The sequence below is a fragment of the Macrobrachium nipponense genome, chromosome 43 (assembly GCF_015104395.2).
Source record: "Macrobrachium nipponense isolate FS-2020 chromosome 43, ASM1510439v2, whole genome shotgun sequence".
In the NCBI taxonomy this organism is placed as follows: Eukaryota; Metazoa; Arthropoda; class Malacostraca; order Decapoda; family Palaemonidae; genus Macrobrachium; species Macrobrachium nipponense.
Genome location: NC_061104.1, coordinates 25,297,135 through 25,311,910, shown reverse-complemented (window position 1 = coordinate 25,311,910; position 14,776 = coordinate 25,297,135). Strand labels below are relative to the sequence as shown.

General features: G+C 36.4%; 1 protein-coding gene across 8 annotated transcripts in view; it reads left to right on the top strand.

Annotated features, from left to right (window-relative positions):
• LOC135213590 (kinesin-like protein KIF13A) overlaps positions 1 to 14,776 on the top strand; it is a 590,763-nt gene that overhangs the window by 402,968 nt on the left and 173,019 nt on the right. For all 8 annotated transcript variants that reach the window (XM_064247592.1, XM_064247596.1, XM_064247595.1 and 5 more), the window contains one exon: positions 7,163 to 7,329. In XM_064247592.1, the coding sequence (XP_064103662.1) occupies positions 7,163 to 7,329 (167 nt within the window). The remainder of the gene's footprint in view (positions 1 to 7,162; positions 7,330 to 14,776) is intronic.

The following is a 14,776-nucleotide window of genomic DNA, read 5'->3' as shown; positions in this document are numbered from 1 at the left end:
TCTTTTTTTTTTGCAAAATAAACATTCGCTCACCCACTTTCCATAAATTATTAAAATGTGTGTACACATTTGTTAGATGAGACTTTTATTGTTCTTTAACCAATAACTTACAAGTAATGGTTTAAATGGGATTCTTCCTCTTAGAAAATTGAACGTTATTAAGTCTTTACATATTTCTTGTATAAAAAGAAGTCTCACTCTAGGCCAGGGTCCACAAAATTCATGTGATTGAGAAAGGAAATTGGCCAGTAAAATCGCCTAAAATATATTATTGTTAAGAGAACGAGCAGCGGCTAAAAGAAGAAGGAAAAGGAAAAATATGAAATGAGAATGATTGTCAAACATTTCATTCCTCACAGACTAAATTCTTTGGAGTATTTATGTGTAATATACGATTAATATATATATATATATATATATATATATATATATATATATATATATATATATATATATGTGTATGTGTGTGTGTGTGTGTGTGTGTGTGTGTGTGTAGACGGAGAATGGTTATAGATGGTGATGTTATCCTTAAACTTTTCTTCTGTGGTAAACTGCCGGGTGCATAAATGACTCCTAACTAACGGATGGAAAGTAAAATTTTTACTTTATGCTTGGCGATCTATAAAGTCTACGGATATATGAACCCACATTTCAGTAGCTTTTATATCCGACCGTATAGAAATCTGTTTGACGTAATTTTCGAATAAATTCATGTTATTGCCCTGGAATGGGGATATTTATATCATATACATATTATTTTGTCAGTTTTTCTAATGTCTGTGATGTATTAAATACCATCATAGTATTGATAATTTTTCATTATATATATATATATATATATATATATATATATATATATATATATATATATATATATATATATCTATATATATATATTCCAAAGATTTGTTTAAATCGAACGAAAATTTTGACAAAAATTCATATTTTTACTTTTTTCCCTTCCTTTTGGCCGCTTTAGATATGTTATACTGCATTGAGTTTTTGAGGTACTATATGTGCTGAATTTTTTTTTTTTTTTTTTTTTTTTTTTGTTTTTTTTTTTTTTTTTTTTTTTGCCATATGGACTTCAAATATATAGTTTTTGTGATTTCGTTGAATATACGTGTTTTGTAACATTTCTCTGTTAATTTCTTATCTTTTAAAAGGAACTGTATTATTAAAATAATTTTAAAAACTTATAAAGGGAAAATAATTTGTCACATTCAGCTCGTATCGACATTTCGCCATCTCAGGCTCTTCTAAATCATACCATCGAGTTGCATCATCATCATTGTGTTCTTTAGCCTGTGTATGACTTAGGTTTAACCATAACATTATTTATGACTTTCATTCTCGTTCAACAGCGGTTCGTTTAATCCTTTTGTTACTACCTAACTAAAACACCATCTTTTTCCTGTATCTCAGTGCATTGTGTCGTTTTACTTCACTTAAGTTTTTTTTTCTCCCTTTTCTCTCGCGTTCAGCCCATTGTTCAGTCTCGAGTCTCTGAAGGCAAGATGTCACAACATGTCATCAAGGAAGGCGCATGCGCCGTTTTCTTTCGCTTCCGGATCTCCAGCTATTATGTTGTCTTGGTTTGCTCTAATGATTTGCTCTAATGATGACCTTTTTTTTTTTTCTTAATTTTATTTTTTATTAACTACCTCTTCTCGTTTGTAAAGAAAGTTTTAAAACAGTTCGATCTATCATTTTTTTCTACACTTTCATTTCTTTGTCTTTTTATTTTTATCATGGAAACATTAAGTTATTTTATTTATGTATTTTCTCACGAAAGAAGAGTCTTTTATTTTATTTTTTTTTTTGTAAGCTAAATCCATGGTAAAGTGGGAAGGTTGAATGGTAGGTGGAAAAAACTCGTTATTGAAACCTCCATCAGATTATTTGTCTGTTGCGAGCTGCCCTGCTCACAAAATAAGTCCTTGAAGCCGCAAGTATATATATATATATATATATATATATATATATATCATATATATAATATTATATATATATATATATATAATATATATATATATATATATATATATATATATATATAATATATATATATTCTATATATACTGGCATGAGGAAATAATCAGTAATCGGGGAAAAACTCTATCGCGAGAGTATAGATAATATTCTGAGAGGTCCACAATAATAAAAAAAATGTTACGCGGCCGTGTATGATTTTTAAAACTACAAAAAGCTTTCGAACCCTTTCCTGGGTTCATCTTCAGGGTTGGGTTCGAAAACTTTTTGTGAAGAGTTTTAAAAATTATAAATGACCGCGTAACATTTTTTATTATTGTGGACCTCTTAGAATATAATCAGTAATGTAAAATAACGAGTAATTTGTTAAATTTCATGCGTGACGTTCATTTCAGTTTTCCGTTTGAGTATATATACAAGTGATTATTTATCTGCTATCAGTTTGATATATATTGCCTCTTTCTTTTGATATTTTATTAACATAAAATGCAGTCATCTCGAAAATATCTGTGGTATTTTATTAATGTAAATTGTAATGATCCCGGAAGTATCTTTGGGATTCTATTAATATAAATTGCAGTTATCTCGAAAATATATTTGGGATATTAATATAAATTATAATTATCTCGAGAATATGAAGGCGTACTATCGTTATGATATCAGATAATTAATATAGTAGCTGTTGAAAGTTTTCGTGTATTTATTCTGTTTGCCTTTATATATATATATATATATATATATATATATATATATATATATATGTATGTATGTATGTATGTATGTATGTATATATATATATATATATATATATATATATATATCTATATATGTATGTATGTATGTATGTATGTATGTATGTATGTATGTATTATGTATATATATGTGTGTGTCTGTGTGTGTGTCACTGTCTATTATGACGATGACATTTTTCTGATGATTTATTTTTTAAATTCTTCATGCATACACACATCACGTATATAAATATACATATATAAACAATTTCCCTGTCCCTCTCTTTCTCCCTTATCCCTCATGAAGTGTTGAGGCACCCTAATTGGGGCTTAGATCTTGCCGATTACAAGCGGAGCTAACAGCTATTACTTAACGTCTTTGGTAAACGTGTTAGTGGTCAGGAGCCAGAGGAAGAAAAGACCCAGTGAGAGAGAAAGAGAGAGAGTGAGAAGGAGAGGATAGAGAGTAAGAAAGATTTTCCTAAGTTTATAATGTACGTAGGGCACACATAAGTATATATGTGTATATATATGTGTGTATTTATATATCTTGGGAGTAGACCCTCTTCTAAACAAGTCTTGTTAAAAAGGATTGCTGCATCAGCTCCATTAATTTTGTATAGTCTTCTCTATTTTCCTTATCAAGGATTTCTCAATGATGCCAAAACTGGCAAGCAACGTGCCAAAGGGGATCGTCAAATCCGGTATAGACATATTGAATTATCTTTATTTCTGCTACTACAAGTTGTTCTCTCTCTCTCTCTCTCTCTCTCTCTCTCTCTCTCTCTCTCTCTCTCTCTCTTGACGCGACGTTTCGCCCAGATCTGCAAGGGCATTATCACAGCGATTGTTGTTGGAGGACTGAATCTTGGTGGCGAGTCCTTCTCTTTATATCATGATCTTTCAAAATCTTTGGTTTGTATTCATTTATTTAGCGTTAACGTTAGTAGAAATCGAAAATAAGCGCTTATGTTGTTTCTATTCTTGGTATATTAAAACATCCATTTTGCGCTGAATAGGGTTAAGAGACTGTCATTGTTTTCCCGGCTTTTCAGACCCTTCAAGGGCCTTTGTTCTGTATCACGAGAGTATTATTAGAAAACGCTTTCGAACGCTGCTGCCCCTCACACTTCACTTCCGGGATTTGTGATGAGGCGAATAGAGAACGGAAACCTTTTGTCTGCTAGATGGCGCTAAATCTCAGTCAGCTGTCACGTCGATAGTCGGTTTTCATCTAATCTGCTGGGAGATGGATTCGAGTCGAAAATAAACCCTGCCTCATCTAGTAGGTATTACGGTGTCAGAAAGTGCACACACATATGTTGTTTTGTATATAATGTATATATTTATACATATATAAATGGAAGATATGATGCTCGCATTTTTTACACGTTATTGTTTTATTTGTAAACATCAGTTTATAATACTCTCTCTCTCTCTCTCTCTCTCTCTCTCTCTCTCTCTCTCTCTCTCTCTCTCTCTCTCTCTCTCTCTCTCTCACATAACACACACACACACACGAAATTGCTGTTTTCTTAAAAATCTCATAAAGCATTAGGACTGTCCTTTGTTATGACGATGAATTCAGCCGAACGCAATATGCGATTGAAATGTATCGAACTGAGGCGTCCATTTTCTAAAATACCTCGACATTTATTGCATAAATTTTGAGTCAGCACTGTGAAACTTTTTTTTCCATGTGTCCTCAATAATGCCTCATTTTTCGAGCGCGTTGACACTTTTCGTAGTATTTGTTCACATAATGTCATATGATACTTTCGGTTTCCTTTTTTTTGGGGGGGGGGGTGGGGGGGGGGGGGGTTGGGGGGGATCGGTGATGGGGCTATGGCTGCGTGTTATTTTCTCAGTTACTGTTGCTCCAGTGGCAGCTTTCTAGGAAAATGTAATTGTGGGGTGTACGTCAAGACTTTTATGCTCTTTGCTGTATAATGGAGACGAAATCGCCGTGTTATTCCTCAACTTTTAAATCCAGGTCAGTTCCAGGCGGAAGTATTACTCTCTTTGAAAAACCCTTCTAGTTACATAATACAATTCTTTATTAATGTTAACTGAATGTTCTCTTTTCCAGTTATGATGGTGCAGAAATAGAATATTTTTACATTTTGTAAAATTAGTTTTAGCAAACATTTACTCTTATCATAATTACGACCAACAGAGCACCATTACACAAACATCAATCCAGAATTAACGTTCGAGTCAAGGGCCTCTTTATGGAAATGGGAAATTCCCCTTAAGATCCTGCTCAATTAACACACAGAATGCACTAATTAATCCAACTCTAATCCAAACTGCAGCCACGACCATTACCATAAACTTGAGGGAAAGCCGAGTCTTCATCATTCACGGCCGGCAAATGAGTAAATGCTGAAATTAGTTCTAAACAGAAAACACAACTTTAAAAAGTTCTAAATTGCGAGAGGTTTGGGTCGTACGCAGCCTGCAAAGAAAACGGAGTCTGGTTTGTCGTGGGACAACGAAAACGGAGATTTGAGAGGGACTCCGAGACAAAAGCACGAAAATAAAACTTAATAGTCAAGAGGGTCTTTTACGTACAACTCTCGACTTCCTGGCTTCCTTTCCCGCCCAACAGCACCAAGAAGTCCATTTCTTACTGCATGATGTTGGAAGAAGCGCGCGCGCGCTAGAGAGAGAGAGAGAGAGAGAGAGAGAGAGAGAGAGAGAGAGAGAGAGAGACTGCACCTCAGGTCGTTAGTAAGAAAATTTCGTCAGAGAGTTCGCTATCTGTCGCTAAGAAAAGGCCAAGGTTTTAAATGTAACGCGGCCCACGCATGTAGAATACCTAATTAAAGCTGGTCCCCGGGTAAAGAGAAGGCTTGAACCTCTCTCTCTCTCTTCTCTCTCTCTCTCTCTCTCTCTCTCTCTCTCTTCTAATATGTTGTGGGAAGAGGCCCCTCAAGGTCCTCAAATTTCCTCCAGATTGTCGGTGGCAAAATGCGTCAGGATTTTCTCCCTCGAAAATCTTTTTCAGTTTCTTATTTCCGCATACTTGTAGGTGGTCAAGTCCATCTCTCTCTCTCTCTCTCTCTCTCTCTCTCTCTCTCTCTCTCTCTCTCTCTCAATCGATCATTTATGAACGCTGAAACCCGTGAAGACTCATCAGCCGAGACAGAGCTTTGTTGTTTCTGAATTCGTCGTTAGGAGAGAATTAGGAAGGGAGCAGAGGCAAAGAGGCTGCAATTGAAAGCGTAAGGAAGGAGTAATGAAAGGAGAGAGAGAAAAGGACAGGAGAAGTGGATGGAATAGAGGCGAAAGGACGGAGGCTGAATAGATTTGAGGTCTGAGGGAGAGTGAAGAAATCGAAGGGAAAGGAGGAAAGAAGGGAGGCTGAGATGATCGGGCTGTCAAACGGACGGAGGAGAGCTGTATTGAGGGGAAAGGAAGGAGGATGGAAGAGAATAAAAAATGGAGTGAATAAAGACGTGGGAGGGGAGGCTGCAATGACAGGCGTGGTCAAATGTGTGAGTGGAGTGACTGAATCGGTTCTTCGGAAGGGAGGTTGACCACTGACTGTTTAGTGAGCAACATGGGCGGGGGCGGTATTTTTTTGGTGGATTTTATATGAACTATTTGTCAACTACAATAGGGTAACCTATCCTTCTTTTGCCGTATTGTGGTATTCATATCCTTCATTAAAATCTCACTAAGCTGTCATTGGAATATTATTGCTAATAATGTTGCCGTTTTTGAGAGCGGCCGTTTTTTCATTCTATTTAATTCTGTGAAGTTATTTTACAAACTTTAATTTTAAAGTTCTAAATGTTAATGTGGTCTGTGTTTTTTTTTTTTTCAATTTGTGTTGGTTATTAATAATGCTTATAATGGTCAGAAAAATTTTGTAAATATTACGTAATCATAAATATTAAGAAAATTATTTTTATTGCCATTGGATTCTGTTGTCTATGATATTCATTTCAGTTTAAAAGTGTTACAGGTTATATATTGATTTTAATGTTGCTTTCTTATCTACTTTATATTTAATTTCATGAACGTTGTTAAACTTTACTTGATCATTTTAGTAACTATTCCTGTTTATTTTCCTTTTAAAAGTAATAACGAATATTGTATGTTCCTTTTTCCATTTCAGTATGGAAAAATGATAATGTCACTAACATCTAATTATTAAAAATGTTAATTAATAATATTCTCTATTTTTATTCCTCCATTTCAGTACTGCAGAAATGTTATAATTTCAAACATTCGTAATGTTAATTATGTCACCTTTTTTATCGAATCAGGAAATGCATTTCATTTATGTAGAAATCTCACAAGCCACTTTTTCATTTGTGTCTGTCAAGGTGCATAAATGTTACCAAAACATTTATTCGTTAAAATGTATCATGAATAACACTAATCTTGTAGACTTTTTACAATCCTCTCTTCTTTTTTGTCCATTGCAGTCGAAAGCAACCGAAGACGTTCGCCTTCGACCACTGCTTCGAATCCTTGTCCACCGAGAGCTCCAACTTCGCCACGCAGGAGAAGGTCTTCGCCGCCATGGGGCATGACATTCTCAACAATGCCTTTGCGGGCTACAACGCCTGCATCTTCGCCTACGGCCAGACCGGTGAGTCAGGATGAGATACGCTTGTCGAGATGTTCAGATTGTCATTTGTGGTGGTCTGTTGGGTTGTGGTTCGAGCTGTGAAGGCACTATCAATTGGTAGATGGTTGGAGGGTTGTGCAGCAGAAGTATTGATGTTATACCTCGTAGTGTTATTATATCTACGTCATTGACGACAGCTGCAGTAAAAATAGTATCCTTTATTGTCTAAATTGCTACCGATTGGGATAAACCAATGATAATAGTATCCTTACGTCTATTGCTACCAATAAATGATAATAGTATCCTTACGTCTATTGCTACCAATAAATGATAATAGTATCCTTACGTCTATTGCTACCGATAAATGATAATAGTATCCTTACGTCTATTGCTACCAATAAATGATAATGAAAATAGATTGTCCATTATATGTTATTGATAATAGTTCTTACTACCATTTCTTTTAATAGTAACGTTAATGTCGGTAATATAAAAACTTCCAACATATAATGACTATCAAGTTTAGGACATTTTACGATGTGATTCCATTCTTATGCAACTGAACAGTTTCAATTTTGCCTCACCAGCGAAAGTTATTAGGGCTTTTCCGGAAAAATCCATCGAGTTGTTGTCAACACGAGCTGTGAATTAAGTACATGGTAGATAGTAGACTGTTGTGAGTTGCAACCATATCGGGCAACAGCCTCGTGCCTCAAGTCTTAACCTAGTCTGACATTTTTAGAATCTGGAGTGGCCTATTATTATACATATATATATATATATATATAATATATATATATATATATATATATATATATCTATATATACTATACATATATATATATATATATATATATATATATATATATATTATGTATATGAATTTTTGTCACATCACTGAAGTCCTGACTTCTCCTCAGTCCGCTGGGCGGTTCGAACCCACGCGAGGACGAAATTATCATCAACTAGAAAACAAATTACATATACCTGAGTTCGACAGTAATTTCTAAGGTCGGAATAAGTATCAACTTATACCTCACTGTTGGCCGAGTCGATAACTTCACTGAAGTCCTGATTTCTCCTCAGTCCGCTGGGCGGTGGTTCGGACCCACGAGAGGACGAAATTATTAAGTACAAAATTCCCCTTCAGTTATCATATATGAAAATATATTAATTCCGAGGTAGAGCGAATTGGATATTAAAGGACATTTATAGCTTAATGTATATATGTATGTATGAGTATACGCACGCATGCACGAATATGCTGTAAATATCCATACATATACGGTAAATATTTGTTAAATCCCAGCGTTCTTGAACTCGGTCATTTATATTCCTTGTGTGTCCTCGAGATAGCTTCCCCCTTCCGTTGTTTATTCTTTCGAGGTATAAAGTGCAGGAATTGCTTCAATATCTCGCCTGGTGTTTTTTTATTATTATTTATTCCCACGGCTACGCCAGGCGTTCTCTGACAGTCGGCGCCCGGCCAAAGTTTCTGGCCCGGGTTCTGTTGCGACATAAATCTTAGATTTTTAAATCTTCGCGGTGTTTTTATCCTATCCCCTCCCCCTCCCCTTCCCGGCCTCCTTTCCTCCTCGCGCTCCAGGTTTCCTCCATCTCTTCCTACCATCTACCTCCTCCTACTATCCACCTCCTTTTCCTCTGGTTCTTTTCATCTCTTTCTTAGCGTCCTCCTTCCTTTCTTCTCGACCTCCTCGCGCTAACCTCCGAATGTTTGAGAATTTGAACTGTGCTGTCATGTAGAGGGATATTTTATAACATGTGAACTGTTGCCTTCTTTCTTTACCCTATATTTATTTATCTTGAAGTTTCTGTTTTTCATTTCCCCTTTTACTCTACTTACCCTTTTCCTCGTTCATCCAGGCCTTCCTTTCTTGTTCCTCTTCTTCTTTCCTGCTGCCCTCCCAATCTGGTTTAGTATCTCTTTCTCTCACTCTCTATCCCCCCCCCCCCCCAACTTCCAAATATTCATCGAATCTTCTACCCCCCCCCCCCCCCCTCCCCCCCCCCCCCCCACCTCCCTTTGGTTTCTTCTCACTTCCACTCCAGTGTTCGCTCTTCTCCTTCCGCCTCTCCTCCTCCTTCTCCCCCTCCTCAAATTCATACTGTCCACCCTCGCTTTTCTCGCCAACTTGCTCTGCCTCTCAGGATATTCGCTCTCTCTCTTCCCTCCTTGCAGTTCGCTCCTTTAACCTCTGTTCTTGGTCCTCCGTCTCCTTCCACTTCCCCCTTCCTTCATTCCCTAAGACGCCCCCCCCCCTTCTTTCCCCTTTCCCCACTCATCTTCATTCAGCGGTATAACCTGAAGGTTAGACCTGAAGGTTTTGTCGGAGAAGTCCTGGGATTTCCTCGGACTGTATCCTCTAATATTTGCATGTTCAGTGCACCGACTCCCCCTTGATTGCCACTGGGACTTTTTTGTTTTTTTCACTTACATTTCTTTGTTTCAAGAAGTCTCTGGACTTTTTTTCCCTCCTATTTGTCGCTCGGAAAATTTTTGGGTCATGAGCTTATTTTTTTCTTTTCTCTTTTACTTGAAGTCCCTGGATTATCTTTTATTGCTTCGCTGTCTTGCCTGAAACTTGTGATAATCCTTTGTCTTTCAACCTCTTGGAAGTTTCATGGTGTAAGAGAAGAAGCATAAATGTTTTTTTACATATTTCTATTGAAGTAATTTTAGGTTATAATTTTCTTTTACTATCATATAAAGGACAATGTATTTGTACCATGATGCCTTAATCTTGAGGCGGAGAAGGAGGAGGAGGAGGAGGAGGAGGAGGAGTGTTCGTTTTATCTTTTGCCCTTGATAACAGTTTATGAGGAGTTTATAGTTTATTTGTTAATTAACTGTATGATTTGTGAAACACTTCAACGTAGCTTCTCTTTTTCGTAAATCTCTATCTTTAATAGATCCCGGATTTTTATATTTGGGACTTTAATGCAAGTAACAAGAAACCTAGGGTTGCTTTTTATGGAATTGTCAGAATTTGACAGTTTAAAACAATGAAAAATTGAATTGAATTTTTTTGTGAAAATAGTCGTCTCAACCTTACGAGCGAGGCATTCAGGGTGGTAAAGTGGTCCGGATATTTCATGAGGGATGTATTATAATGCATTCAACCTCATAGCGAAGGAAACGGGCACTCGTCGTAAGACGACTTTCGTATTACATGTTATCCAGTAAGTCCCAAGATTAAATTGCTCGTTTTTGTGCATCCTTCATTTTGGAAAGTGAAGGCTAGCGGTTATCACTAGGTTAAGGGCCATGAAGAGGCAAACTTTCGAGTCGTGATTTCAGAGATTAATCCCGAGAAAGGATTATAGTAGATTCACATCAACCGTGCATTTGATGTCTAGGTCCGTCCCTTACGACGCTCCTGATTGGCTGTTGATAAGCCAATCACAGGGCTGGAAACTCTCAGTCTCTCTCGAGAGTTCACACGGGCAGGATGTATATTCCACTTCTCGTGAGGTATAGGTTTGAAAGACGTATCCCTCAGGAGAGGTGGAACATACATCCTGCCTGTGTGAACTCTCTCGAGAGACTGAGAGTTTCCAGGCCTGGGACTGGCTTATCATCAACAGCGAATCTGGAGAGTCGTAAGGGACGGGCCTAGACATCAAATTCACGGTTGATGTGAATCTACTATAGTAATAAATGCAATAAAGCATCTAATAGAGAATAAGAACTTGGGAAATAGGAATTGCCGGCTGTAAAATAAAGGATATCCACTTTGGATAGATGAATAGATAATCAGAATGATGATAAATAATTAAAACTAGAGAGAGAGAGCAAAAGTTGTTAATGTTTCTGTCCATGCTATTTTGTTATGTATTTTTTATTACTATCTTTTCTGATTCTCAAGAATGAGCAGCGCAATATGATAATTCCTCAGAACGAAATATCAAGTTCCATTTGCGTCACTGAAGTCTCTGCCTCCCTCACAAAGAAAGAATTTTTTTTGCGGAGTCATCAATATCAATGAGTGTGTGAATTTCTGTCCATCATATGGAAAATTTAATGGTAATGATTAGCAATTCTGATTTCCTTCATTGTCATTGACATTATAATATTCGAAAATTACGAAGAGATGTGTGAATGCAAATGTTTTTAACTGTTGTAGCAAAATCCTTTAGGATATATATATATATATATATATATATATATATATATCTATATATAGTATATATATAGTGTGTGTGTGTGTGTGTGTATGTATATGTATTTATGTCTGTTATATATGTACCTGTACATATGAATAAGTACTTTGAGGCACTTTGTCATTTAAATGGTACCTTCACTATTTTTATATCTTGACTGTTAAGTTTTGTAATTCTGCAATATTCTGTAGCTTGTAACACTGCTGCTGCTGCTTCGGTAATCATGCTCTCAGTTATTTTAATTGTGTTTATTACTGTAACTGATTATTATTATTATTATTTACCTCCGTATTTTGCCCTTTTAATAGTAACGTCGTCTTTTTACCTCTGTTGGATTCCGAATAACTTACTGCTGACGGTAATGGTACTCATAAGAGGTTTTATGAATACAGCTATCGTCAGCGGTGAATTATCAGAAATTTAATGCATAAATTCATAATGTTGTGGCGCTTCCTTTCCGAAGTAGTAGATATTCGTGGTTGTGGTATAGCTCTGGAAGCGTGCTCCATTACGAATTAATTCCAGCACAAATTCTGGCGTAATGCCGAGTTGGGCTTTTCGGGATTTCGTCTCGCGAAGTTTTTGACTTATTTATGAAGGGAGTCGGTGGAGGTGCCTTTAAAGAGGGATAGAATGGGAATTGTTTGTATACATACATACGTACATTTTGTTTGTGCGTGTGTATATATATGTTATATATATGTATGTATATATTTATATATATATATATATATATATATATATATATATATATATATATATATATATATATATATATATATGTATGTATATATACACACATATAACTACACATAAATTATGTTTTCGGTCTCTACAGAAGTTTAGGAAAGTAACAATAGTGTAGTTACCGTAATCTTTTACTGCCTCGTATGAGAGATATAGAGAGATTTATATTGGATATAGAAAAAATATATATTGATTTCAGTATCTATATATCCATGTATAAAGAAAAATGAACATTTTATGCTTTAAAATTTTTAAGAAAGAGTGTCTAAACCTACTTCGGCTCGTTATTGCGCTTGAAAGAGAGAGAGAGAGAGAGAGAGAGAGAGAGAGAGAGAGAGCATTGAACTGACTGTAGCGGCGAAGTAAGCCTGTAGTGCGGTTCACTCAGAGAATTGCCCCTTCAAGCACGCGTATGTATGCAGAGCAGCCGTTATGCACCAGAGTCTGCTTCAGGAGAGGGACTTGGAATTCCCAGGCATTACAAGACGCCAATCGGCTTAATTCCTTCTGCCACAATATCGCTGTCACTTGACTAGATTAAACTCGTGCCTCAGATTCCCCATTCTCCCTCATTCCCGTATCCCCCATGTACTTTCTCTCTCTCTCTCTCTCTCTCTCTCTCTCTCTCTCTCTCTCTCTCTCTCTCTCTCTCTCTCTCTCTCTCTCTCTCATAAACAACGTTCCTTCCGTCGGTAGACAATGTTTTCATCATTGTGTCTGTGTGAGTATGTGTGTGTATATGAGAGAGAGAGAGAGAGAGTTGTGTTTGACAGAGGTACATACATGTCGGTGCGTTATGCATCGTGAAAGAGATAGAGCGATAGAGCTGAATCACGGCATCTTGGCTCCAATTAGTTTTATCCCCGTTGCTATAGCAAATGGCCGCATTAGCCCTGTCGCATCACTGAACTTGAAGATATGACGACGGGAAATGCTTGTCGCATGTGTATGCGCTGTTTCACGCGTAGGACGATGCCCCTTTTTGGTGGTGGGAGTTTTAGGCCTACAGCTGAATTTTACGACCATGGTGTAAATGGTTCCAGAAACGAAAGTAAATTGCAAACGTAATCTCACTTATATCTAAGGACTAGTAGCGCCATCTTTGTCATGATAACGGGATTACTTCAGTTTTTTTTATCGTTTAATGTCCTTGTTTTTGTTAGATTCGGTTACTTGGATATTCAGTTGGGAGTATAGGCATGTTTTTAATATTTAGTTTTGGTGTTTGTTATTTGTTTGATTTTTATTTTAGAAGATTATCGTCCATAAATTCAAATGTCGGTTGTCTTGGGTTGTATGTCATTGACAGTTACATTTTGTGTGGTAATGAAATTGTTAATTCTCTTTTAAACACATTCTGGAAGCCTTTATGGTATTGGTGTGAATATACTTATGACGAAATGTTTGTATGTGTTTTTGTGTGTTATGTAACTATATGAATCTGTACTCATAAGTCAGTTTTTTCAATAACGAGTATTTATTTATTTGTGTTTTTTTTATGCCTTTGAACATTTGCATCCTTTTATCTCCCTCTGCTTGACTTCCGTTTTTTGTATTCTCACTGGTGGGTATTATAATTTTTGTAGAAGATCCTTTTTCATGTTATGGCCGTTTAGTAAATCCCGCATGAGTTAGGGATCATTTTAAAAGATAACATTAATGAAAGTGCGAAAATTCGATTGCAATGAAGGAAATCTCTTTCGCTCTCACATCTGAACATGCGTGCGTTCGTGCGTTTGCCAGAAGTACTATTGTATCGTTCCTCAGGTACTCCACATTTTCCGCGGTGTCTCCTCTGTTATGGGCCGCGGATGACGGATGTGTTGTTCAAAGCCGAATGATCAATGATTTTGCATCTGAGGCATGACGCTTACGGGAGTCATTCCCCGAGATTAATACTCGTCATTAGATGAATAATGAATCTCTCTCTCTCTCTCTCTCTCTCTCTCTCTCTCTCTCTCTCTCTCTCTCTCTCTCTCTTCAACGTGAGCAAAATACGGGGGTCGTCTCCAGAGGAAATGAAACGAGTGCTCGTTGCCTGGGAAAAGCTATTGTATTTAATGTCATATGCTAGTGGAAGGAAATTAATGTTCATTTCGAGGTAAAGGGAAATGAATGTGTTCGCCATGTAAGGAAAATGAATGTGTCTTTTCAGGTTAAAAGAGATGAAGAGGCCCTTTCTAAGAAAACAGAAATGGATACGCTTTACTAAGGAAATGGTAGAAAATATCTTTTTCTTTGGAAAATGATTAAAGAAGTTCTCTAAATTAAACGATGATTGGCGTTTACCCTTTATTTGTAAATGAAATTATTATTTGGATTAATTATAGTGCTTCTTTGGTTTGGTGTCAGAAATATACCGTACATTTTTGCTGCAGAAAACTCTCTACAATTTGTATCTCTTGATTCATATCAGTTTAAGTGTCCCATTTCATCTTGTTTACATTAATCTGAATTGCAGTTGCAATGGGTTATCATATAAAATACTTGATGTTAACCTCATTTGACATTTTCATCAATTAAAATCCTTTACCTTTAC